Source organism: Staurois parvus, unplaced genomic scaffold, assembly GCF_062004578.1.
Source record: "Staurois parvus isolate SC_StPar_1 unplaced genomic scaffold, SC_StPar_1.0 ptg000123l, whole genome shotgun sequence".
NCBI classification, from domain to species: Eukaryota; Metazoa; Chordata; class Amphibia; order Anura; family Ranidae; genus Staurois; species Staurois parvus.
Window position 1 is genome coordinate 673,537 of NW_028317919.1, and position 27,971 is coordinate 701,507.

At 40.7% G+C, this 27,971-nt stretch overlaps 1 protein-coding gene across 1 annotated transcript in view; it reads left to right on the forward strand.

The window, feature by feature from the left end:
• The window catches only part of SLC9A6 (solute carrier family 9 member A6), a 72,107-nt gene that overhangs the window by 26,418 nt on the left and 17,718 nt on the right, over positions 1 to 27,971 (forward strand). The window contains exons 4-15 of the mRNA XM_089672225.1: positions 455 to 531; positions 2,881 to 2,993; positions 7,611 to 7,716; positions 9,166 to 9,307; positions 9,509 to 9,614; positions 11,054 to 11,142; positions 14,618 to 14,731; positions 17,236 to 17,347; positions 18,427 to 18,580; positions 22,059 to 22,089; positions 26,225 to 26,304; positions 27,155 to 27,260. Coding sequence (XP_089528351.1) covers positions 455 to 531; positions 2,881 to 2,993; positions 7,611 to 7,716; positions 9,166 to 9,307; positions 9,509 to 9,614; positions 11,054 to 11,142; positions 14,618 to 14,731; positions 17,236 to 17,347; positions 18,427 to 18,580; positions 22,059 to 22,089; positions 26,225 to 26,304; positions 27,155 to 27,260 — 1,230 coding nt within the window. The remainder of the gene's footprint in view (positions 1 to 454; positions 532 to 2,880; positions 2,994 to 7,610; positions 7,717 to 9,165; positions 9,308 to 9,508; positions 9,615 to 11,053; positions 11,143 to 14,617; positions 14,732 to 17,235; positions 17,348 to 18,426; positions 18,581 to 22,058; positions 22,090 to 26,224; positions 26,305 to 27,154; positions 27,261 to 27,971) is intronic.

Sequence of the window (27,971 nt, forward strand, 5' to 3'; positions counted from 1 at the left end):
CTCTGGACCTTGTATCTGCTCATTATAATTGGGATAATGAGGAAATAACACACACCTGGCCATGGAACGGCTGAGAAGCCAATAGTCCCATTACTTTTGGTCCCTTAATAAGTGGGAGGCACATATGCAAACTGTTGTAATTCCTACACCATTCACCTGATTTGGATGTAAATACCCTCAAATTAAAGCTGACAGTCTGCAGTTAAAGCACATCTTGTTTGTTTCATTTCAAATCCATTGTGGTGGTGTATAGAGCCAAAAATGTTAGAATTGTGTCGATGTCCCAATATTTATGGACCTGACTGTATTTGAGTATGTATTATATTAATAAAACGTTTATACTTGTCACTTGCTGGTGGATCACCCAGAAGCACATATGTAGAAGTAAAGTATTCTTATTCACTGTGGGAAATCATGTAATAGACCATTTTGACACGTTATATATTTTTTACAGAGGCATTTCTTCCGAAATCTGGGTTCTATCTTGGCCTATGCCTTCCTAGGAACTGCAATTTCTTGTTTTGTCATAGGGTAAGTATTTCTTGTCTGTCTTTAACACTAGTATGACATTGTGAAATATCGGCTCATGGTTTTGCATGATTTTTTGTGTCTATGATGCGTGAAACACCATTGCTAACACTGTCTCTGTGACTGATAGGATGTAAACTAGGGGTAGACAACTCTGGAGAGGTGGAAATCTATCTAAACAATGTGGAGATTAAATATTGCAAAGCTGTGTTGACTTTTTCTTAAGGGGAGATAACCTAGCAAGGCTTGATTTTATAATGTAAGGAAGATAGTGAGAGTCTAGAGGTCAAGTAGTAGGTAGCACAGTGCCCAGAGGTCAAAGTGCACACACTCATCTGCATTATAGGCTGCAGAATAATGCTGATCCCTCTTAAGCCACCAGCCCAGCACTGAGGACCTGATATTACAGTTGGCACCCTTGTGCAGCCTGGTGTCCCTCTGGCACTAACTTCTTGCACAAAGTGTTGATCCTGTCAGAAATGCAGAGCTTCCATGGGTTATCTCACTGATTAGCCCTGCAGAGTTGTTGGCTATAGAATGATTAGCCTTTGTGTTGTAGAGATCTGAGAGTATGAGTGGTTGAGTAGTTTAGTCACACACAAAATTGCTGTGCCATCAGCCCACTGTAGGATCTAAGAGCTGAGTGCTTTTCTGGCATATCAACAGGTATTTATGGCAAGGTCTCTTTCCCTGCTATAACCATTACAGTGATGGCAACATGGGCATGTAAACGATCTGCTGGCAGTTTGAGCTGAGTTTTTACTCCTGGCTGCTGGCTGTCTTGTTGGAGGTATTTAGGCTGCCCAAACATTTCTACATTGCTGGGTAGGTTTTTTTGACTGGTTAGAACATATGAGTATGTAAGCCTTTATGCACCCAAGCATGGACCTTAAAGTGGCTGTAAACGTCTGACATGAGATGTGAACAAGGCATATCCCTTTACAGTGTGTACTTGCCTCAGTCCAGAGCACTAATTGTCATTTCTTTCTTTATGCTTCCTTGTTCCTCTGTTATCTGCTTGATTCACTTCTAAAAGGTTTTTCTGACACAGAGAAGTAAAAAAGGTGACAGAGGAGGGAACTCCAGCACACAGCCTGTGATTGCTTTCTTCAGCTCTGTTCCTGTATAAATTCTGTACTGTGAATGGTTGTAGAGAACAGCGGGCTGCAAATAAACACATACAACTTATGTAGGAGGATGTGTTTCATCTCTGTGTGTCACCTGAAGCTAGTCTCTTCACTGGGTATATTTAAAGATTTATTTAATAAACGCTGGTGTTTATATTGCTTTGGGCCTTATTTCTGAAAATACGAGGGGAATAATATCTGACACTCCCTTTTCTACAAGTAAAGATAATCAGAGTTTCCAGTTCACTGACTTCCTATACTCTGAAGGGAAGAAACAAAGACATTTTGTCCCCCAGACACTTCCTTAACTGTTTCTGCTTTCATATCTGTATACAACCTATGGACAAGAGCAATTTTTATATTTTTGCTATGGACTTGTTTTTTCGGCAGTAAATTTGTCATTACTTTAAGTGCTTGTAAACTTCTGAAATGAAAAATGCATTAGTCATTTCTGACAGGTTATCTGGACACTACAGAATCTTAAGACAGCCCTGCCCACCTCCAGCACACAGAAGGTGATTGACAGCCTCAATTGTGCTTGGTTTTTGGGGGGGGTTTGAGACTCTGTAGAGGGGAGTGTTTCCTTTCCCTCCACTCAGGTCTCACATTACGCTCAGCTGTCCTCTATGTGCTGTGCAGTGTGAGACACAAAATCCTTGCCCCCTGCCTGCTGGAGCTGAGAAATAGCCCTTGATCTGTGTATTTTAGAAGGATGTAAAGAAGAGAATATTGCAGATAAACAGGTACAACTTATGTAGGAGGATCTGTTTCATTTCTGTGTATCACCTGAGGCTTGTCACTGTATGAATAGAGATACTGATCAGTTACCATATTCTTCCTTTTAATAAATTCGCTATATTGCGTGGTATAGTCTGCTTTATTGCCTGCTGTGCTCGGTGTATGCTTTGAGTAATGTGATGTTTTGATGCTCACTGCACCAAGTGCAGAGGACCACTGAGGTCTGAGGTCCTCTGCACTCAGTGATAATCAGGTAGGGATCAGTCTGAAGAAAGGTTTGTGTTGCCTCGCATTAGAGAACAGCTTCCCTTTGCATGCAGAATTACACTATGTTGTTTTTCATTCTAGTGTTATATCAGAGTGAATGTTTCTTTACAAAATCAATACAGTAACAGAATGTATAGTCCTACTGGAAAATAAATCTACAGGAATGTGAACAGTAAAAAAAATTATAATGAACACTGTAGCCTGTTTCTCTTTTGTCTAGATCTCTTATATATGGGTGTGTGATGCTAATGAAGATCACTGGAACACTCGGTGGTGATTTTTACTTCACTGACTGCCTATTTTTTGGAGCCATTATTTCTGCTACTGATCCTGGTAAATGTACATGTGATTCATATTCTGTTGTATGTTAATGGTAGGTCCTTTCCTAACAAACTTGTTTCAGCAACATGTCATTGGCCACGGGAGGCAATGGCAAACTGTGGATTACATATGTAAACATACTTCCATTTCTGTGTGGGCCTTGCATCGGTAAATGGAAAGTACGCTCGTTGAATGAGGTGGGGAAGAAGAGGGTGAAGTCCTGATCTCCTCCTCGTCCATTCAGAAAGCGCTTTTCACTCAGTTAGAAAAATGCTATGGTGGCTGAGCCGAGTGAGTGATCCCCTGTGGTTACTATGCAGAGGGGCAACCACTGAACATGTCACCCAAAAGATTGCAGCTATCACTATAGCAGCTTGGGCTACTACAGCAATTTACAGCAAACACAGAGGCCGATCGGGTATCACACATGAATACTTAGATTGGGCCCAATGTAAATATGCAAATTAAGAGAGTTCTTCAAAATGTTTCCACACTTTTTTAAACTCTAATATATATATATATATATATATATATATATATATATATATATATATATAAAAACCTTTTTGAAGACCCCTTGTATATCATCCCTGGAGGTCAGCCTTAAAGTTGTTCCCCTGCTCCTCCTCCAAGGGTGTTGATTAACAGCAGCTCCCTGACACAGCACTTAAACCAACATGGCAGATAGCATGTGTTTTGATGAGACTTTTAGTTCTGATATATGAGGATGTGATCATTATGCTACGCAAACAGTGTGCATTCCCTGAGCAAAGGTTTGGGGAAGCACTGCTGAGATATCTATAGGATGGAGCTTTTCTAACTTGAAAAATTAAGTGATTAGAGGCATATTAAGGAAAAATGATTTCCTTGGTGAGCCTAAATTGAAAATTTTAAATCGTGCTGAGGGCTTAATGATACTTTTAGACTTTTTTACATTGGCATTGTATAGTAGTTTGTTATCCACAAACTTTGTTTCTAAAAGTCATTTTATCACAGGTAATAAAATATTACCATACCAAAGGTTTGAATTCAGCTTTGTGGACCTGGCTTATATTTTACATTTGTTTTAATACCTTCTCTCAGTTAAAGGAAAAACAATACCCACTGGGTGATCGATGTATATTGCAGAAATTTTAACATACTTTGTTGCAGATTTCTACATGTTTCTGCTCTAAAGAAAAAGCTGTTTATCCACTATATCTTTTAGGCTCAGTTTACACTATAAATTGGAAAGGAGCGTGCTGCGCATTACTGTTCGATTCACAATGGGTCAATTTCAGCTCAATCATTTTGAATGACCTCAAATTGCACTGCATCACAACGACAGTATTGCATGCACTATTTTGGAAATGCACTGCAGCCAGATCGCATGGTACTGTACATATATTCACACTGCGTTTGGTGTGTAATTAACATTGACCCATGCTGCAGATTGCAACTACAATGCATTTTGAACACTTGTGCCACAGCAGGTTCTAGTGTGAACCTAGACTTAGATGCTGGTTCTGAATTGGGATGACTAATTGTAATCAGCTTGTGCACTTGGAGTGCTCTGAGGAGAAAAGCTGCAGTGTCTTCATCCCTTTAGTTGTGATTAAAGTGATTCTAAATGTTCATTTTTTTTTTCTTTTTTTACATAACAAGCATGTCATAATTACCTGACGCTGGGGTGGGATGGGGCCAGGAACGCCAGCGGGGGGACCTGAGAATAGGAGGATCAGGGCTGCTCTGTGCAAAACCATTGTACAGAGCAGCCCTGATCCTCCTATTCTCAGGTCTCCCACTGGCGCTCCTGGACCCACCCCACCCCAGCACCGAGTGCGCACCATAGCAAGCCGCTTGCCATGGGGGCATTATTATTATTACATCTAGTTTATATAGCGCCAAAGGGTTTGCTCAGCGCTGTACAATAGAGGGGTGGACAATACATGAAACATTACAGCACCTACAAACAGCACACGAGGGGTTATAGGGCCCTACTCTTTAGAGCTTACAATCTAGGAGGGAGGGGGTAGTGGTACAGGAGGAAGTGGCTGTGGGGGATGGAGTGGTAGGAGGAATGAAGGAGAGCAGCAGTTAGGTGAGGGTGGGGTAGGCTTCCCTGAAGAGGTGGGTTTTCAGGGAGCGCCTGAAGGTGAAGAGGTAAGGTGACAGTCTGATGGATTGGGGTAGTGAGTTCCAGAGGATGGGGGAGGACCTGGAGAAGTCTTGCAGACGTGCGTGTGAGGAGGAGACCAGGGAGCAAGATAGAAGGAGGTCCTGTGAAGAGCGAAGGGTACGGGTAGGGTGGTACTTGGGAATCAGGTTGGTGAGGTAGTTAGGGGCAGTGTTGTGAAGGGCTTTGTAGGTCAGAGTGAGTAGTTTGAATTTGATGCGTTGGGCGATAGGGAGCCAGTGGAGGGATAGGCAGAGGGGGGTGGCAGAGGTGGAGCGGGTGGTGAGGTGGATGAGTCTGGCCGCTGAGTTCAGGATGGTCTGAAGCGGGGAGAGCCTGCACTGGGGTAGGCCGGTGAGGAGGGAGTTGCAGTAGTCAAGGCGTGAGATAATCAGGGAGTGTACGAGTAGTTTAGTGGTGTCTGGGGTAAGGAAGGTGCGTATTTTGGCGAAGGTTCCGGAGGTGGAGCCTGCATGTGTTTGTAAGTGATTTGACATGAGGTTGGAAGGAGAGGTTAGAGTCCAGAATGACTCCAAGGACTTTGGCTTGCGGGGCGGGATTGATGGTGGTGATGTTAGTAGTGACGGATAGGATGGGGGGGGGGGGGCGCGGGCAGGAGGGAAGACGAGAAGCTCGGTTTTGGAGAGGTTAAGCTTGAGGAAATGGAGCGACATCCAGTCAGAGATGTCGTTTAGGAGGTGAGTGATGTGGGCGGAGAATGTGGGGGTGAGGTGGGGGGTGGAGAGGTAAATTTGAGTGTCATCAGCGTAGAGGTGGTAGTTGAAGCCGTGGGAGTGTATGAGTTTGCCAAGGGAGGAGGTGTAGATGGAGAAGAGAAGGGGTCCAAGGACAGAGCCCTGGGGGACCCCAACAGAGAGGGGGAGGGAAGGGGAGGTGGCACCATTGTAGGAAACGCTGAAGGAGCGTCGGGATAGGTAAGAGGAGAACCAGGAGAGAGCGGTGTCTCTGATGCCAAGGGAGAGTAGTTTATTAAGGAGGAGGGGGTGGTCAACTGTGTCGAAGGCCACGGAGAGGTCCAGGAGGAGGAGGACAGAGTAGTCGCCTTTGGCTTTGGCGGTTAGTAGGTCGTTGGTGATTTTGAGGAGAGCGGTTTCGGTGGAGTGTAGGGGACGGAAGCCGGACTGTAGTGGATCAAGGAGGTTGTTGTCAGTTAGGTGGGCGCTTAGGCGGTCGTAGACTAAGCGCTCCAGGAGTTTGGAAGTGAGTGGCAGCAGGGAGATGGGTCTGAGGTTGTTTGGGTCAGAGGGGTCCAGGGAGGGCTTTTTGAGTATGGGGGTGATGTGCGCATGCTTTAGGGGGGAGGGGAATACGCCAGTAGAGAGGGAGAGATTGAAGATGTGGGTGAGGGAGCAGATGAGGGAAGAGGGGGGTGACTGGAGGAGTCGAGAGGGGATAGGGGGCAGGTAGTGAGGCGGGCTTCTGAGAAGACCCTGGTGACTTCCTCAGTGGTAGCGGGGCTGAAGGAGTGCAGAGCTGGGGGGGTTACGGTAAGCGGGGTCTTGGGTGTGGAGGGGGGCAGTGCGGTTGCGTGGTCAGAGGAGGGAAGAGATGAGGGGGAGATAGGGGGGGGGCTAGGTGGGGAGGTAGATTGCGAGTTGACTATGTCCTGACGGATTGCATCAATCTTGTTGTGGAAATGAGTGGCAATTTCGTGGGCGGTGAGTGAGGTACTGAGTGGAGGAGGGGGGGGGGGAGAGTAGGGAGTTGAAGGTGGAGAAGAGTCGGTGAGGGCAGGAGGAGAGGGTGTTGATCAGGGTTACGAAGTAAGCCTGCTTGGCGGCGTGGAGGGAGGAGGTGTAAGTGAGGAAGGCCGATTTGTGCATGCTCGCTGTAAAGCCACCTCTGTGTGTCCATAAGATCCAAAAGTGTGGCTCGGCCTCACTCCCTCCTCAATGGCTGTAAATGGCACCAGTGGCTTCAGATACTGTCTCTAAGCCAATGAGAAGTGTGAGCCTTAATGCTCATGTACATTGCTGTATCGAAATCGGGCTCAGGTGAGTATGGGGGGTATGGTGCACTCAGTCATAGACTGCGTAAAGGTAAAAACATTTCTGCCTTTAGAACCCCTTTAACCCTGAGAGAGTATCCCACCAAAAATGACATTTTTGTTGCACAGGATGCCTAAAACCTGACTTGTACAGAGTTCTTTGCTCAAGCAGGAAATTAGGTTTCTGGGGGTGTTCTGGACACCAACCATGTACAGATCGCCTCTAGGAGGCATACTGCATGGACTTTATAATAGAAATTACAGTGGCTGCAGTTTGAAAAGGAAAGGTAAAACCTGAAATTAGTTTGGTTTGAGTAGCAATTGTGTATGCTATTTTAAAATATTTTTTTATTCGCTGTATTTTTTACCATGAAAGTGGAGTTAACCTTTAAGGTCTGTGTTTTGTATGTGCTCTGCCAAAATAAAAACTGTTCATTTATGTATTGTGCTTTCTGTTTTGTTTTAGTGACCGTCCTTGCCATATTTCATGAGCTGCAAGTTGATGTTGAGCTCTACGCCCTTCTGTTTGGTGAAAGTGTCCTGAATGATGCAGTTGCCATAGTATTGTCCTCGTAAGTCCTCTGGTACATGTTCTAAAGGTTTGTTGTTGGTGTTCTGTAATTAGCTCAATGTGTAGTGCATATCCTAGACTGTCATGCAATGACGGACAGCTATGAGAACAGCTTTGTGTCAGCAGGTATCTGTTCAAAAGAAGCTAGTTTAACGACCAGCTTGTGTCAAATTGTCCTCCAGCATTCGATCAGCGCTTGCAGCAAATCGCTGCAAGCGCTGATCTATATATATTTTGTTGGAGGAGTCCCTGCTGTGAGAATACAATAGTGCGGCAGTGGAGATCCCTGCATCATACCCTGTTTGCGTTGACGCTGGGATCTGTCAGGTTTTTTTTTTTTTTTTCTTCAAACTGCTGATTGAAGGGAAAAAAACGCACTTGTATACCCAGCTTAACCACTTCAAGTCCGGACACTTTCACCCCCTTCCTGCCCAGGCCAATTTTCAGCTTTCAATGCTATCACACTTTGAATGACAATTGCGCGGTCATGCAACACTGTACCCATATGAATTGTTTAGCATTTTTTTGAGACAGATAAAACTTTATTTTGGTGGTATTTATTCACCACTGGGATTTTTATTGTATTGCTATATAAATAAAAAGTCCAAACATTTTGAAAAAAGTGTTTTTCTTATAAAATTTTGCAAATAATCTTTCTTCATAAATCTTGACCAAAATGTATTCAGCTGTCACCATAGTGATACTGTACTACTTGTGGGGGGTGATTAAGATTTTTTTTTTATACATTGATTGCTTTTACACCCATAAAGGCTGTAAAAGCAAGCATTTCTCCTTCTCTCTGGCTGCATTCTTGCAGCCATTGAGAAATACTGTGTGAGCTGTGATTGGTCACAGCTTGTCACATGGTACAAGGCTGTTGTGAATAGCCTTGTACCATGTGTCCTCTGTGATCATTCACAGATTTCACTAGTAGTAAGCAATGATGTCGGAACTGACATCTTGCTTACTACTATTCATGTGATCACTGATTGGCCAATTAGTGATCACATGATCGGGACCTCACACAGAAGTCCTGTATAGCGATCGGTATCCCCCGGACACAGCGGGCACCGGATTGCGGTGTCACGCACTCCCAAGGAGCACGCACAGGCAGGGAAGCAGGAGGACGTTTATAAACGGCCACCCGCTCCTACACTGCTCCTGTTTTGGCCATTTATGTACATGGGCTAGACGGGAAGTGGTTAAGAATAACTACTGACTGGCAGACTGATTAAACATCTAATCTATGGGAAGTTGCTACAGTAATGCTTTAGAGTAGCAGTTCAGTAATGACTAGACCCTGACTGTCTGAAAAATCTGTATTTGTATATACCCAGGGGTAGTCATATCTGCACCTGATAATAAAATGTGAAAGTTCTTTTTGTACTTTTAGGCCTTGTAACAAGTTTGGGGGGGGATAAACCTTTTTTTTTTTTTGTTTTTTTTCCAGGTCAATTGTTGCTTACCAACCAGCTGGAGACAACAGTCACACATTCGACATCACAGCTATGTTTAAGTCAGTAGGGATATTCCTGGGTATATTTAGTGGATCCTTTGCTATGGGAGCAGCCACTGGAGTGGTCACAGCATTGATATCCTCTACTGCATCACTGTTTCTTTAACGTAATATAAAAAATATGTTTTATGTTTGTGCAAATATGTATAGGTGTGATATATTTTATTGATATCTAAAAATTACAACAGATACTGCAGATGTATTTTTTCTTTGTAACTTGAAACATATAGTAAGTTTTCTAATACATTACATTGACTGCTCCTTAACACTCTTTCACGTCACAAAGTTCACCAAACTGCGCGAGTTCCAGTTGCTGGAGACCGGTCTGTTTTTCTTGATGTCGTGGAGCACGTTCCTTCTGGCTGAAGCATGTGGTTACACAGGTATGCTGAGTGATGTCTACATGCTCCACTGTTATATGTTATACTGTAGACTACATAGTATTTGTTATGGGTTACCACCAGTTTGCTGATTGTATGCCGTTGGGGAAATATTCTTTAATTTCCTGTCCCAGAGACGCAACAGGAAGTTAGAAGAAATTTCCCAAAGTGAGGGGATTTTACTAATAGACACCTGTCCCCAGAGCAGTTTTCCCAAAATGCAAGATTTCCCGTTGCCTCATATTATGGGGACAGTTATAAAATTTTGGATTTCTCATTACTTTCTCTCTGGGTAACAATAGTTACTAATAATAGTGAATTCCCTCACTGGGGACACAGCAATAACAAACAAAAAAACTTGAGAGTATAACCCTTCCCCAGTCAAAACTAAAAAAAGTTTTGCCTAGAGATACATTTTAACATTTCATTATGAGTATGACCATGTTCGAAATTTGGTGTGTTTGTGTGTGGTGTTTTTTTTTTTTTTTTCTTTGATTCACCTGTACAAGTACATTGAATCCAGGTTTATTGGTAAACTATTATCATTTCAGGCATAAGAGTGCCATATCTGTTGCTTTAATGTTCCCCTTTACAATTAATGACCCAGTTATCCACTTACACTGTATACTATACACTAAAGGGAAAGTAGTGAATGTATTGAAAATGGTATTTATTAACTATTTGTTTGACTAAAACCTTGATTCAGATTAAGACTCGATACACACTAGCCTTTTTTTTAAGCTCCTAGAAGCTGTTGTTAGCATTTTTTTCTGCTCATAGAAGCCAAATAGTGTTATCCTATGTGTCCATGCAGTCAACTTTAGGCTGTTAGCGTTTGTTGAGCTTTAGCGTCTAAAAGCAGAGAAAAATTGTTTTTTTAGAGTGTTTTGGAGTGTTTTTCCAACAAAAAAAATGCTAAATGCTACTAAACTGCTTCTAATGGCTTATTTGTAGCATTTTTTTGTTTTTTCCTATATGTACTATAAAAACACTAACGCTCCTAAACCCTACTAAAAAAAGGCTATTACCCGTGTTTTCATCAAGCATTTTTTTTAGATCAAAAAAAAAAACCACACTAGTGTGAATGGAGTCTAAGAATGACTGACTTAATTAGAAGCCAAAATAATTTGATAACACTGCACATTTCAAAACAATCTGAAAGATTCTCACCTGCAGGTTGGGTTGCGTTTTTTCTTTTTCTTTTGACCAGAAAAATCAAGCAGAAATTGATATGGAAAGGAGAGAAAAAAATGACACAAATGCCTTTTATATTTTTCTAAGATTTAATTGGAATATTGGTTAGATTGATTGCATGATTGGTTTGTATGTAAGGACTTTAATGCATACCAATTAAAATTACTTCTGTTTGCAGTTGGTTAGAGTAATAAAAGATGATTTCTGACTGGCAGGCTACAACTTTAATGTTCTATATCTATATGCAGGTGTGGTTGCAGTCTTGTTTTGCGGCATTACTCAGGCACATTATACCTACAACAATCTATCTACAGAGTCCCAAATTCGAACAAAACAGGTATGTTTTATTTTGTAGGTTTCTCCAGAGCAAAGAATTCGCACAAAAGTCAAGGACAAAAATTGAATAGTCATGGGCTGTATATTTCTATGCGTCCATGCATTTAATGAGCTGAAGGAATAATCAGATTTCATAGTTTAAAAAAACATGATCCTTTCTACATGAACAAGAACAGATTTTTTATAATATTTTCCATTGGAAAATCCCAGTTTATAAAGGTAACATAGTTAATTTTTACACATTTTCTTATTTATGGCCTTTACAAAAAAAATTAAAATGTTTTTATTAGTGTGAATATGTACATATTTTATATGAATGGATCTCTTTCTCCCTTTTCTTTCTGTTCTTTGTCTTCTCTTTTATCCTTTTCTCTTTTCCTTTCTTACTTTTTCCTATCTTTTATTCTTTTTCTTTCCTTTCTCCCCTTATAAAACCTCCTCCTTTTTTTTGTTTTCTTTTTTTATTATTAAAACTTTTTTAAATAAAATAATGCAAACCCATTTTTAATTAAAGAGATACACCTGGGCTTATCTTATGTTTGAACAAACTAATATACTCTGCTTTGCCCACAGCAGTTGGCTGGATCTCTCATCTACTGTAAGTTAGGGAAATAATCTTCTTAAATGCTATTAACTTCATTGGCAGTTGTTGCTGTATGAGGATCAGTGGTCTCCAAGTGTAGATGGTTCTGATTTAAATATTTTAAACGTGTGTCTACAGTACTTTTTGTTTTTGACTTCAAGAACCCAGCGTTAGTGGTACTCATTATAGGGATTTGGACACTGATTAAAAAAAAAGGATTTTTCCAAGTTCCCTGAATGCTTACCCGGAAGCCTAACTCAGCCATGTTTTTAGTTTTAGATTGAGTAAGAGTTATATTGTTTATTGCAAGACATGGTAAAAATACATAAAACATATGTCACAGTGATTTATACAGAAGTAAAGAGTTATGGAGTTTATCATAAATATAAATGTATCCTTCCCATACCACTATCCTTTTGATAGCTGAGAATTACAGTGGAGTAAGCATGGAATGCATCCTTGGGAGGCACATCTGTAATGATTCAATAAAAAAGAGTTGGAACATACTGTCATATCTAAATTAGATACTTTATCACAATAATAATATACAGTGCTTTGAAAAAAGTATTCATACCCCTTGAAATTTTCCATTTTTTGGCACGTTACAACCAAAAACGTAAATGTATTTTATTGGGATTTTATGTGATAGACCAACACAAAGTGGCAAATAGTTGTGAAGTGGAAGGAAAATGATAAATGTTTTTCAACATTATTACAAATAAATGTCTGAAAAGTGTAGCCTGCATCTGTATTCAGCCTCCTATACTCTGATACCCCTGACTAAAATCTAGTGAAACCAATTGACTTCAGAAGTCACCTAATTAGTAAATAGAGTCCACCTGTGTGTAAATTAATCTCATTTTAAATACAGCTGTTCTGTGAAACCCTCAGAGGTTTGTTAGAGAACATTAGTGAACAAACAGCATCATGAAGGCCAAGGAACACACCAGACAGGTCAGGGATAAAGTTTTGGAGAAGTTTAAAGCATGGTTTTGTTATAAAAAAAAAAAATATCCCAAGCTTTGAACATCTCACGAAGCACTGTTCAATCCATCATCCGAAAATGGAAAGGGTATGGCACAACTGCAAACCTACCAAGACATGGCCATCCACCTAAAGTGACAGGCCGGGCAAGGAGAGCATTAATCAGAGAAGCAGCCAAGAAGCCCATGGTAACTCTGGAGCAGTTGCAGAGATCCACAGCTCAGGTGGGAGAATCTTTTCACAGGACAACTATTAGTCATGCACTCCACAAATCTGGCCTTTCTGGAAGAGTGGCAAGAAGAAATCCATTGTTGAAAGAAAGCCATAAGAAGTCCCGTTTGCAATTTGTGGGGGACACAAAAAACATGTGGAAGAAGGTGCTCTGGTCAGATGAGACCAAAATTTTACTTTTTTGCCTAAAAGCAAAACTATGTATGGTGGAAAACTAACACTGCACATCACCCTGAACACACCATCCCCACCGTGAAATGTGGTGGCAGCTTAGTGTTGTGGGGGTGCTTTTCTTCAGCAAGGACAAGGAAGCTGGTCAGAGTTGATGGGAAGATGGATGGAGCCAAACACAGGGCAATCTTAGAAGAAAACATGTTAGTCTGCAAAAGACTTGAGACTGGGGCACAGGTTCACCTTCCAGCAGGACAACCACCCTAAACATACAGCCAGATCTACAATGGAATGGTTTAGATCAAAGCATATTCATGTGTTAGAATGGCCCAGTCAAAGTCCAGACCTAAATCCAATTGAGAATCTGTGGCAAGACTTGAGAATTGCTGTTCACAAATGCTCTTCATCCAATCTGACAGAGTTTGAGCTAATTTGCAATGAAAAATGGGCAAAAATGTCACTCTCTAGATGTGCAAAGCTGGTAGAGACATCCCCAAAAAGACTTGCAGCTGGAATTGCAGCAAAAGGTGGTTCTACAAAGTATTGACTCAGGGGTGGGCACGAATACAAATGCATGCCACACTTTTCAGATACTTGTTTGTAAAACATTTTGAAAACCATTGCTAATTTTTCCTGCCACTTCACAATTATGTGCCACTTTGTGTTGGTCTATCACATAAAATCCCAATAAAATACATTTACTTTTTTGGTTGTAACATGATAAAATGTGGAAAATTTCAAGAGGTATGAATACTTTTTCAATGCACTGTAAATAGCTCAAAAGAAGTCATGTGGAAAGGTTGCAAAAAATGAGAACCAAAAAAGACGGTCAAACTCCAATTTGTTAGAACCTTGGATCTATAAAACAATGGATGTGTACTTGTGTCATAGGTAGAGAGTAACTCAGCATTAGCTCAGTGTCAGTAAAAAATAGAAGGGAAAAGCTGACACATTACCTTTTATAGACGCAAGTTGGACATGCACAGTAATGGTAAATTGTATAAACAAGGGATACTAGATGGTAATGAAAAATTATTGGAGAGAATTCACCGTACTTTTTGTCCTAATAGGCAGTGAGGGGAAATCTCCCTAGTGGGGACACAGCCAAAAAGAAAATTCACAGAAAGTCTAACTTTCCTTTGTTCTTTCCAGAATAGAATGTTTTGTCTGGAGTTGGTCTTTAACCAAACATGCAAAGCTAAAGCTAGAAATCCTCCTCTAGCCGTAAATCTTAACATTGCCAAAACTAACCTCACCTATGGTGGCGTGCAGAGTTGCTTGCGCATACCTGCATCTCCCCACCTTGCCCAGTCCCTGCATTTGGTACCAAGCAGCCAGATATGAGTTCTTGTGACCTGCTATAAATGTCGCTGATCATGCACATGTACAGAGAAATGTTTTAGATGTCTCCAGACTAATTATTCTGAGTATTTGCTAGCTGAAAATAACATGAGGAAAATGTTGCTCAATTTTCACACTAATTATTTTCCCTTGTTTCTCCTCTCAGCTGTTTGAGCTTTTGAATTTTTTGGCAGAAAACTTCATCTTCTCCTACATGGGTCTGGCTCTGTTTACTTTCCAGAATCATATCTTCAATCCCACATTCATTGTTTTTGCTTTTGTATCTTTTTTTCAATACTTGTCTGTAATGTATTTGGTAATATGAGTCAAAGCTCTACTTTCTTAAGCTTACTTTGGATATCAAGTTGCATATGAAGACATTAAAAAAAGTCAGCAATTAGTTTGTATGTTACACGTCTGTGACAAACCGTGCCTTTGGATGTTTGTTTCTTACAGTTCTGCAGACAAAGATCCAAAAGTACAAATGTAACACCTATATGTGAATGTTATGTATTTATTATTTTAATATATATTATTTGTAGCTCTGTGACGCCACTTTGATTGTTTATCCACAACTCACGCTAACAGAACCACTGCTACAGGGCGGCTGGGCTGCACAAAATCACATATGTATATATACGTGATTTTGTATTTCCGGGTAGGGGGCACGCGAGAGCCCTACCTGCACTGCTGTTGGCGGCTACAGCTGTTGATCCCACGCTGGCACCTGGCAATTGCCGAGTATTACTGACGGGGGAGAGGTCTTTATGTAAACAATACAGATCTTTCCCTTGTCAGCTCCAGCACACTGTTTTGTATTACTCTGCATAGCAGAGCAATAGAAAGCTGAATGCTTACTCAGTAAAGCACAGCACACAGTAAAACACAAACCGCACACAGTTAACAGTTATTAGCACTGATCACTGTATTAGTGTCACTGGGGATGTCAGTGACAGTCAGTTCCCCCCCAGTGTTATAATGTCCGCCGCAGTCCCGCTATAAGTCGCTGATCGCCGCCATTACTAGGATAAAAAAAAAAATAAATAAAAATTCCAGTATATTCCAGCCATTTTTAGATGCTATAACTTTCACATAGACCAATTAAATTATACGTATTGGGACTTTTTTTTTTCAGTAAAGACATGTAGCAGAATACATTTTGGCATAAGTTTATGACGAAATTCTGATTTTTTTTTTTTTTTTTAACATTTTTTTTCCTGCCCAGACCAATTTTCACCTTTCAGCACTCTCATACGTGTGAATGACAATTGTGCAGTCTTGCGACACTGAACTCAAAGTAAATGTTTGTCATTTTTTAAAATACAAATAGATCTTTCTTTTGAAGGTGTTTTATCACCACTGGGGTGTTTATTTTTTGCTAAACAAACAAAAAAAGACCAAACATTTTGGAAAAAAAACCCACTTTTATTATAAAGTTTTGTAAATAAGTAATTTTTCTCCTTCACTGATGGGCACTGATAGGCTTCACTGATGGGCAGCACTGATAGGTGGCACTGATGGGCACTGCTTCAACTGATGCGCACTGATTGCCAGCACTGATGTGCACTGTTGGCCGCACTGATGGGGCTACACTGATCACCAGAACACTGATCAGTGCCCTGATGATCAGTGTAGATGTCCCCTGCGAAATGCCGCTTACTGGCTCTCCTCACGCGCTGCCAGCGTGAGGAGAGGACTGCAGATAACCGGCATTTCCCATTTACCCTGTGATCAGCTGTGATTGGATACAGCTGGTCACATGGTAAAAGCAGCTGTGATTGGCCCGTTCCTCAGTCATGTGACCCACGCATGGGGTGTGGTTCTGGGAGGGTGTCCATGGATGTCCTCCCAGAACTAGCCGACCGCGCTGTAGCCGTCTTTTGGCTATAGCACGATTGGGAATTGGTTAATAAAATATTTCAAATGTACACCCACAGAACTTTACAAATTTGCAAGGAGTAACTGGATTTTGTTTAGTTTAAACTCAAATATTTTTCTAAGTTAATAGTTAAAGGTTACTTTTTAAAAAATAACATGTTTTTTCCCTTTCCATCTAGTTGCACTCAATATTTAAAAACATTTCCTAGACATAATATTACAAATATCTAATAAAATATTCTAATTATATGCTATGTAAGCAATCAGATCATTCACAGATTTACAGAGAGCTCACTGATGGAGCTAGAAGATGTTTTTATTAGATTAGCATTCCCAGGTTTGTGATGTGACACAGGATGGATGGCAAAGCCTGTACTGAATGCTGTGTGACCTGGAACAGGAAGTTATCTTGTCTCTTTGACAAACAGGGACAAGCTCAGGGTGAATGAACATAGGGGAATCAATTAGTGATGTCACTACAAACTGCAGCCAGAACATGGGCACCAATAGTTACAAGGTAAAGCAAGCAATAGTTTTAAATGTTGTCAGGGTAAATAGTTTGGCTTCTTTCTGTATGTTATAATGCATATAAATTATGAATCAGCACTACAACACATCTCTGTGGTCTGTGCATAGCATTGTTCCTGTGCTCAAGAAATGAGCTGCTGCAGTGACACACACTGAATGCCTGTTGTAGCTGAAGTTATGGATGCTCTAACTCCATCTGTGCATTGGGCATTAAGATGGATCTGTTAAAGATGTATGTATTCATATGTGTCCATGAGCCCTTGCAGCTAAATTCTATTTGGATTTGCAGTTGTAAGTTGTGAAGTTTTTAGGATATTTCTACGATAATATATAACAAATTTTGTGTATGCAATTGGTTTCCTTAACACTTCCTCATAGCTTGCAGTCTTCCTTGGCAGAGCTGCTAATATTTATCCTCTCTCATTCTTGCTTAATCTGGGGAGAAGGAATAAGATTGGCTCAAACTTCCAGCACATGATGATGTTTGCAGGTATTTTGGATCTTCTTTAATTTGGTGTGCCTGCTGATAGCAAGGCTGTGTATTTTAAATGTGCTTGTTGATATCTAAAAGCTGTAACTAGTTTCATATATACATACATTACAGAAGCTACTCTGAAAGCTAGGAGGCTTTCCTTCACGTTGCATGGAGAATGTCTGTACATGAGTCATCTTCTAGAAGATATCTGAGGATTCCAGGTTTCACCTATAATTGTAGGGTTGTGTGCAGGGGCGGACTGACAACTCATGGGGCCCCCGGGCAATAGGGGATCATGGGGCCCCTGTGTCCTTGCCCAAACGCAAAAAAGCCTATGAAAAAGGTACCAGGGGCATCTCATGGGGCCCCTACTGACCCCGGGCCCTCGGGCAGTGCCCGAGTTTCCAAATGGTCAGTCTGCCCCTGATTGTGTAGGAGTTAACATGAATGCTAAAGGATCACACTTGGAGAGTGTCCTCTGCCTGAAATCTATGCTGAAAGCAAAAGACCATTCCCTTTTTTTCCCTATAGAAAAGGAAGGCAGTCCTTTCAATGCACATGTTAATAGTTACAGGAAAACTGTATTGAGAGTTTCTAACCCTTACCTACTATGATCAGTCAAAAAAAAAAAATGGACGTTTTATTCCAAGGAGTATCTTTTCTTTCCCCAAGCAGGACAAAGGAAAAGGTTCACCAACTCCCACCCCCTATCCCAAGCAGCATCTACCTGCCTTATCTTGCTTCCATGCCACTCCATTAAGCCTCTGCATTCAGAGAAATAAAGCCTTCTGTAAGCTCCAAACCAACTTGCAGAGTTTAGACCGAGTCATAGACTTCTTTCCTGGCCCCATGTAACAGAGCTAAGCCAATGAGGAGTCACTGGTCAATGGTCTTTTGCTTTCAGCATAGATTTTTATCAGGTAGAGGAGAGGATGCTTGTGTCACGTGTTCACCCATACCCGAAAGTGCTGGGAATTCTCTTTTTAAATTAATTTTTTTTCTACAATTCAAAAAAAAATTACTATTTTTGTGATATGTATGTGCCTAATTGTTTTTGATTTTTAAAAAAATCAGTGCCACTTGTGTGATTTCAGGTTTACGTGGAGCAATGGCATTTGCTTTGTCTATTCGAGACACTGCAACATTTGCCCGACAGATGATGTTTTCTACCACACTTCTCATAGTGTTTTTTACAGTCTGGGTATTTGGAGGTGGTACCACTGCTATGCTCTCCTGCTTACATATTCGGTAAGGACATTCTGATGCTGAAACCATTGAAGGTACCTTGTTGCAGTTAATTTGCTATATGGTTAAAATAATTTTGGAAATATAATTTGAATAGTAAATTAAACACAGCTGTGAAAGTAGCACTGTCTGTTTCTTCTAGCACAGTAGTAGGTTGTACTGTTCAGATGTCTTATTCCTGTTTTTTAAATGTCCATGATCTGATTATTTTGAAAACATTTTAGCATTTAATGCTATCAACAAATGTATTCTCATTTTTGTCCACCAGATGTCACTTTGTTTCTATTAGCACGTTGTGTTTTCATGTAACACTAGTGTTGCCCACACTTCTGAGTAATTGGAAACTGCTAGTTCCTGTAACTTTATTTGAAAAATGTGTTTGACAAAGTGGTGTAGAGCTGCACAGACAGATTCTTGTGCAGCAGAGTTTTTATGGAAATCTGAATGTCATGATTATAAAACACAATGGGGCATGAGTATATGAAAGTTGCACAATCTGTATTTTTGTCCCATATGGCGTAATACACAAAATCTAAGTCTCTAAGCAAATTGTTTGCTTGCTGTGGAACATTGCAGATGTTTTGTATGTATAAATACACAATATGATGCAATATATTAAAAAACCTCTTTAAAGCTGAACTGAAAACAAACCTCTAAATACACAGATGGAGCTGTTTTACCTGCTAAATTATTTATTTTTCAGTTTTTCGTTCTTGAGATTTACACAGTTCTGCAACACAGCTCAGCCCTGTCTGGCAGGGAAGAAGACCTGATCTTTCCCTGCTGCAGTTTTACTTACAGGTCTCCTCCCAACTCCCACCCAATGACTGGGCAGTAAAAAGAGAAGTGGCATATTGATGAGCTCCTCTCCTAATCTCCTACTGCCAGCATGCTCCTTGTGCTACAGCACACCTAAGGCCCCTTTCACACAAGCGGACTGATCGGATCTGCTTGTTCGTTTTTAAGGCGGACCTGATTAGACCACCCATTGTTCTCTATGGGGAGGTGGATGTAAACGGACATGCGTCCATTTACACCCCCCTGCATCCGATGTGGTCCGCCAAAAAATGGATGGGGATACGTTCACCATCCGTCGACCGGATCGGAGAACAGTTGAATGTAATCGAATAGGCGGTCAGTTTACATCCGACCACCCCGTAGAGAACAGTGGGCTGTGTCCGTGTCTGCTTTGCACAAGAGGAGCAGTATTGTCCCATATGGCATAATACACAAAATATAAATCTTCTGTGGCTAAGCAAATTGTTTGCTTGCTGTGGAACATTGCAGATGTTTTGCATGTATAAATACACAAAATGATGCAATATATTAAAAAACTTCTTTAAAGCTGAACTGAAGACAAACCTCTAAATACACAGAAGGAGCTGTTTTACCTGCTAAATTATTTATTTTTCAGTTCTTCAGTCTTGAAATTTACACAGTTCTGCCACACAGCACAGCCCTGTCTGGCGGGAAAGAAGACCTGATCTTTCCCTGCTGCAGTTTTACTTCCAGGTCTCCTCCCAACTCCCACCCAATGACTGGGCAGTAAAAAGCGAAGCGGCATACTGATGAGCTCATCTCTTGATCTTCTACTGCCAGCATGCTCCTTATGCTGCAGCACACCTAAGGCCCCTTTTCACGTGAGTGGCCTGATCGGATCTGCTTGTTCGTTTTTAAGGCAGACCCGATTGTACCACCCATTGTTCTCTATGGGGAGGTGGATGTAAACGGACATGGGTCCGTTTACACCTCCCTGCATCTAATGCGGTCCACCAAAAATGGATGGGGATACGTTCATCATCTGTCAGAGAACAGTTGGATGTAAAGGGACAGGCGGTCTGTTTACATCCAACTGCACCATAGAGAACAGTAGGCTGTGCCCGCTGTGCACAAGAGGAGCAGACACGGACCTGTCATCTGCCTGCTCAGCGGGGATCAGTGAACAGATTCTCTGCTAAGCAGGCGGACCCGCTTGATGGAGTCCGCCCCAGGTGAAAGGGGCCTAATTTGGCTCTTTTTGCTGTTTCTCTCTCTCTCCTAGCAGTCCCTGCTGTACAGGGACTGCAAGAAGCTGATACCAAGTTAAATTCAGATGCTTACCCTGCTTGTATTTACAAAAAAAAAAAAATTTAATTAGCTAATACTACTTTCAGAGCTGTATCCATTCGTGTCTTTTATATTTGCTGGGAGTTCAGCCTTAATTATATCTTTTATTACATTAGTCAGGCATTAACATCAAAAGTCCTTTAAACCAGTGTACTGTATGTGAATTAAGTTCAACGTTTGTTTGCAAGGTTGCAAGGGTTTTCTGAGACTTCTTAAATTGACACTAAGCAATATCCTTAGTCTCCAAAAGGAATCCATACACATCCAGTACTAAATGGCCCTGTAATCCATTTTTCATGAAATCGTTTCTTAGTGAGCACAGGGAGAGCCATACACACACAGCCCAGCTTGGGATTGCTCATGCATGGGTGCCTTCTTAGCACCTGGCTTGCTGAGGAGGCACCCTAAGGAGGAAGGAGCAGATCGTGCCACTGGTGACCTGCCAAAGAGGAGGTAAGGGACCACTTTGTGCAATATTGTTGCACTGAGCTGGCAAGTATTTCTTCTTATTTTATTAAAAAAAAACAAAAAACAAACTATGGCTTTTTAATATCATGATAAAGCCTCCTGCACACAGAGCTTAAAAAAAGCCACTTTTACAGGTGTTGAGTGTTTTTTGAGCATATTTTTTAAGCAGCATTTTCCTGCCAGAAGTGCTAGCATTCCAGGAGGATTTTACAGGTGCCCCGTGTACATGAGGCCTAAAGACATCATACTCACAAAGTGTTGAAAGCGGAGCTCCACACAAAAGGGGAAGTTACGCTTTAAGCCTTTGTCCCCCGCTCCCCATTAAGGATTGCCACCTTTGGGGACAGGTCCCAGAAGACTATGGGGCCATTTACAAAGCTCAGCTCTTCTCACGCATGCACAGTGGGCACCCAGCTGTGAAGCCTTAAGCTGCCACAGCCGGGTGCCCACACTGAAGATGCCAGCGCCAGGGAGAGAAGATGGCCAGTGAAATCAGTGGTGGTGAAGACACTGCTGGACCAAGGGACAGGTAATTGGCTGTATTTTAAATGTCAGCAGCTACAGTTTTTGTAGCTGCTGACTTTTTTATTTTTTTTTTAGGTAGAACTCCGCTTTACCTCAGTATTCAGGAGAAACCATCTGCTGTAAATGTTGCACTACTCCAAAAACTCCCTTATCACAAATCCAGTGTATGCAGACCACATTCATGTGTGTATCAGTGTTTGCCTAGCCCCATCCAACGCATGACATCAGATGTCCACGGGCGCGGACAAATCTGGAAACTGGTTGCTTTGATAGACATATTCCAGGGCTGTATTTTTCTTATATTGTTCAGCTTTATAACATTTAGCATATACAGTCTTCAAAGCATTTACATGACCTTTTTTGTTTTCATTTTCTTTTGTAGAGTTGGGGTTGATTCAGACATTGACCAACTGGTAAGTATTAATGTCTCGTACTCAGGATTTTTTAAAAATGTTTTTAAAATGTTATTTCCTTTTACTTGTACCAGTGCCATTCATATCCCCTTTTAATTGACAGTAGTAATATATTCACGTTTTTTTTTTTCTGTTTTTTTTTTTTTTTAAATATACTTTGTGCAAGACCATCATATTCTGTAGCACTTTACAATCAGAACATGTTCAGTATCTATTTAGGTAAATGGGCCCTATTGTCTGTATGTGAAGGGTTTAATTAATGCATGATTTGGCAACGTTTCTAGATCAAAAGACCCTAGGACCCCATTTATCAGTGTACCTGGAAAAAAGTTTTCCAAAACAACTAATTGGAATCCTCCCTTACAGGTTAAAGCTAAAAGGCATAAGTAGAAATGCTTTTTTTGTGTGACAATGCACATTTGTGGTCACATAGACTTCATTAGGGGCCCCTGGAAAATGTATAAAAATGCATGAAAAAACTTAACAATGCATGAAAATGTAGACGCACAAGTGTGAACCTAGCCTAAAGAGCATTCCAGTTTGTAATTAGTAGGAAGCTATCAAGAGGTGTGGTCATAAGTGTTGCAATTCCTTATAAATATGCTGTTTATGAAGCAGTAGGCAGCTAGAATTTTCAGTGGTGTGAAATGGAAGCCTAAATGACTATCTTATGAGAAGTGCAACTAAGCCCTGATTTAAGTCATTTGAGCAACAGATAGTTATCTAATGTGAAACAAGAGATCTTGGTTCAGGGGTCTCCAAACTGTAGTCCAGATGCAGCCCTTTGCTTGCCTGTATATGCCCCTTGGGGCACTGTTCTTCCCACTGATATGAGGTACTATTCCTTCCATTGATACAAACCTCTGCTGCTCCCTCTGATACCAACAATGAGGCTTGTTTCCTCCTGCTGACACCTACAGTGGGGATCTATTCCTCCCACTGATACCAATGATGGGGCCTTTTTCCTTCCACTGACACTAGTGATGGGGCGCTATTCCTTCCACTGACACCAGCAATGGGGCATAATTCCCCCCACTGATATAAACGATTGAGTGCTATACCTCTTAGTGACACCAACGATGGGGCACTATTCTTCCAACTAATGCCAATGATAGGGCAGTATTCCTTCCACTGACACTAGTGATGGGGTATTATTCCTTCCACTGACTCCAACAATGAGGTATATTTCCTCCCACTGATATAAATGAGCACTATACCTCTTGGTGATACCAGCGATGGGGCACTATTCTTCCAACTTATGCCAATGATGGGGCAGTATTCCTCCTCCCACTGACAACAGGCACTATAATGTTTTTATGCCCACTGACCACCAAGGCTAATATATTGTTTACTCCAACTGATGCTGGGGCACTTTTTTCTCAATTGTTACAGTCCGGCCCTGCTAAATTCTGGGGGGGCAGTAAACTGGCCCTTTATTTAGAAAGTTTGAAGACCCCCTGATCTAGAACATACATTTTTAAAAGTAGATGGTGGATGGAGCAGATGGCGGACTTTTCAACCAATAATCAGTGTTTTTTCTCTAGCATTTTCCTTGAGATCCATGCAGAGAGGATTAGCTTCGGTTATTATTAATGCGTCTTGTTTAACGTATCATATTCTCGCTAGGCTTAAAAAAAAAAGAAGCACCTATTTAAGCAGCAGAGGCATATACAGTAAAACTTTTGTGGCTTTGGAAAATGAACTACAATCGAAAATATTCACTGTTAAAAAAGGATTAACTTAACTTATGATGTAATTCTGCAACAATTTGACCATTTGATGTAAACTGCGTGTCTGGATATATTTGTGTGGGTGGTAGTCTGTCTGAGCATAGCATGTGCCTCCATGTTGCTGTGGAATCAAATGGCAGTGAACACCAGCCGGGTCTTGTCATCTGATATGGATTAGAATAGTTTACATCTATTTTATCTCTGAATTCCAGGGAATGTTTTTCATAGTTGTCTATTAACTTCACAAGGAACAAGAGTGTGATATGTCTGCCAGGGAAAGGAAGTTTTTATCTGCTATCAAATCCATAAATATCTGTATTCTGTATTCCTCAATCTCCTCTGTTCTATTTTCTATTAGACAGCAAAATACTTAACCTACTTTTATTTCCAATAGTCTAATAAAAACAGAGGTCATAGTTTGCTTACATTTTCAGAGATAGTGTAGATGTAAGCAGATGAAGTATTTATCCTACATTTTATAGTGACAGCATACAATTAAAATTGGATTTCTTTTTTAATTTTACTATGCAGTTTTTGCTATATAGATGAGTTGGTTGCATGTGTTTCCTGAGTCATTACTTGACAGGACTACTTTTTGGATGCTATTTGGCAGCACTTCTGGTTTTTGTTGTAGTTCTTTTGTTGTACCAGTTTTGCAACTCCAGATTCTACAAGGTTTTCTCATTTCTATTCAAATTACTTAGTTTGGATGGGATCATTGACGAACAATTGCTTTCAAGTCTTGGTACAGCTTCTCAGTTAGACTGGGGTCTGAGCTTTCATTGGACTATTAGGTATTAGGCTTTAGGTGTGTATTTAGAGTCATTGTGAACAAAGTCAAAACTGGTTTAGCACAATCACGATACAAAATTAAACAGGTAATTGATACCACAACCTGGTGCTGTAAATCATAGTTGTGTCACCAGGGTAAAATGTGGTCCACCATAGTGTGAATTGGCCGCTCACCTCAAATGTAGACCTATATTCACATACAAATGCACTTGAAATATGTCTTCTCAATCTGGTTAACTGATTTTTCCCCTTTTACTGTGCTTTTCATTCAGATGGTAAGGATACTCTTTGCCATCTGAATGAGACTCCAATCCCCAATTCCCAACTCCTATCCCTGAAAGTCTCGTGCTCTTGTGGTGCAATGCATTGGAGGACAGAGCTGGGTGATGTCACTGCCAGTCACGACCGAGACTGGTTGAAGGTACTGAATCTCAGTGTTGAAACGCAGATAAGCTACTAATGATTTTATATATGTGTGTGATACTTTTATTCAATAAATCTTACCTATACTGTTACACTATGGGCGCCTTCTCTTTACTATCTTCCCTGTGCAGTAAGAGGGGAAAGTCAGGTATCCAGATTGAGGAGCCATATTTCAAGCACATTTTACCTGTATGTGAATATGAATTTATATTTGAGGTGAGCAGCCAATTCACACTATGGTGGACCACATTTTCCCTGGTGAAACAATTGGTGATACCTTTCTGGGATCAAGCTAACCATTCGCACGGACTGATGTGGACTGATTGCAGTTTTCAGTTTTTATATTGGGTGATAGCACAACTTTTCATGCACCTATGGATGTTTATTAAGTGGGAATCACCTGTGACCATAAACTCTTTACACTTATTGATGTTGTTTTTTTCCCACTTATATAATAATGCAGATCATCAATTGCAATTTACTGGCATTGTTATGATTAAATTGTATTTACATGGCACAGTATATATGTATTATATTTATGTATTTATGAATTACAGCAATAGTTTGTGCTATCAATTACCTATTTAATTTTGTATCAGGAATGCCCTACACCAATTTTGACTTTGTTCACGTTGGTTATTATGATGTGTTACACAGGTAGGTGTCAGCAGTAGTCCCTAGCACATATACATATTTTTCCACACCTTTATTTCTTAGTGGCAGCGCATACATTTTTTGTTCACATTTACATTTAGAGTCCTTGTCCTGCTGAAAGGTGAGCCTCTGGCCAAGTCTTGGGTCTTTAGAATTCACTCTAGAATCACCCTGTAATTTACACTATCTAGCTTTCCCTTGGTTCGCACCAGTTTTTAATGTCCTGTTTATGTACAGAATGTATCACTGTGCATCACCATGAAGACATGGTTCTTGGGGTACATTTGTTCTGTGTGAACGGGGCAAAAAATACATGTTATTGAGTTATTTCCTGTGCTGGATGTATGTTTTTCACTGATTTTAAAATCGAAGATACTGCACATGGCCACTAGATGCAGAAGATGATGCAGCAGATTACAAAGTTTGTTTTTTCTTTTATGCCATGGCATTCTTTAGTACTGTATATTGCTTTTAAGGGCTAAAGATGATGACGATGTAACATTTTGTTGTAATGGATGCCTTTATTCTTGTTATAGGGAGTTCCAGAGGGTGAACGAAGGAGTACAAAAGCAGAGAGTGCCTGGCTATTCAGACTGTGGTACAACTTTGATCACAAGTATCCTTAAACTTTTGCTTTGCTTCAGTGACCTTTGTGCTAAGCACTTGAGTGTTTCATTATCTGAATCATCCATATCTTTTCTCAGGAACAAACGAGAACATTGTAAAGTGACATTCACCAAAGAATCACAAATATTTCTCATATCAGTTTCCTTAATGTTAACACCTTTAAAATTCATAATAGTGTGCATTAACGCATGCAATAATTTAGCACCAAAAATACATAATACTGCTTGTGCATAGATATAAAATTTCTTTAAAATTTGCACATAACTTTGCTATGCAGTGAAAGACATGCCAGTTTTTGTACATCTTTCAATTAGCTGCTGTGCTTCTATTTATTTTTTCATTGAAACAACATGAATCTCTCTCGCCCATGCCAAGGTATACAGATAATTCTCTTGCTACATGCACTGCCGAACACCGCTGTAATGTAGGGAAATCACTGACCAAAGAGTCTGACAACAAGCTTCTGCACTACTGCTTCCTAGCCGCCCGCCCCCACCACCCCACTGCGATTGTGGTTTCTCCAAATGACCTCTGTCATTACTGTGCACATAGGGGCTCAATATTTCTGCTGCTGTATACATTAATCTTAGGCTAATTTTTGCAGGAAATGAGAGCTTGATTGACAAGATGGGGTTTGGACATTGAAAAGGATAATACAAAATGTAAAGAGTGAATCAGTAACTGCACACATTTTATATAAAATAGCAGTAAGTAATAAACATTTAAGCTTGTTTGTAGTGTCTACGTTGCCACAACAACTCTAGGAATTGTCAAATATTAGTTTGAGTACTTTTTCACCTCAGTGATGCAGTGTAAGTGTTTTTCCTTATCATGTATAGCTATCTAAAACCTCTGTTAACACACAGTGGACCACCCCTCACTACAACACTTCCAAGTTGCTGTGGTCCAATTGCAAGATGTCTAACAAGTCCACAGGCCTATGAGGTAAGGCATTTATTTGTTGTTTTCACTGTACCTCCCTTATACAAGAAACTAGTGTTCATCATTCGTCTATCATTAACAAATAGTGCTTCAATTACAAGTGATTTTATTGCCTTGATCCTCCTCTTCTTAGGTTCTCCGCCAGCGCTCCTTGCCCCTCCTTCCTGCCAAGTGCACCCATAGAAAACAACTTGCTATGGGGGTACCCAAGCAAGCTTCATCCCAGCCACTCGCTACCCTCATTGGCTCACTTGCTGTGATTGACAGCAGTGGGAGCCAATGGCTCCCTCCGCTGTCTCAGCCAATCAGGAGGGAGGTTCCCAGAGAATCGAGACTCATCGCTGGATTGCAGTGGGGCTCAGGTAAGTATTGGAGGGGCTGTTGCACACAGAATGTTTTTTACTTCCATGCATAGAATGCATGAAGGTTAAAAAACCTTGAGCCTTTACAATCACTTTAAATAATAGTCAAACAGTCAACGCACAGTAAGCTTGAACAGTTTTACCTGTCGATGGATTATTAATTCTGTTTTCAGCTTTATTTTCCCAATTTTGACTGTACACAGCCAGAAAGCTATTTGTCTGGCATTCTGTTTCTACGGTGTATCCAACCTCCCCCCCCAAAAAAAGTAAAATAATACACACATTTGGGCCCCTGTTGTCTTCCATTCTGTCACTTGGAAACCTGATTGTTAAATCTGTGGTAAAGATTTGT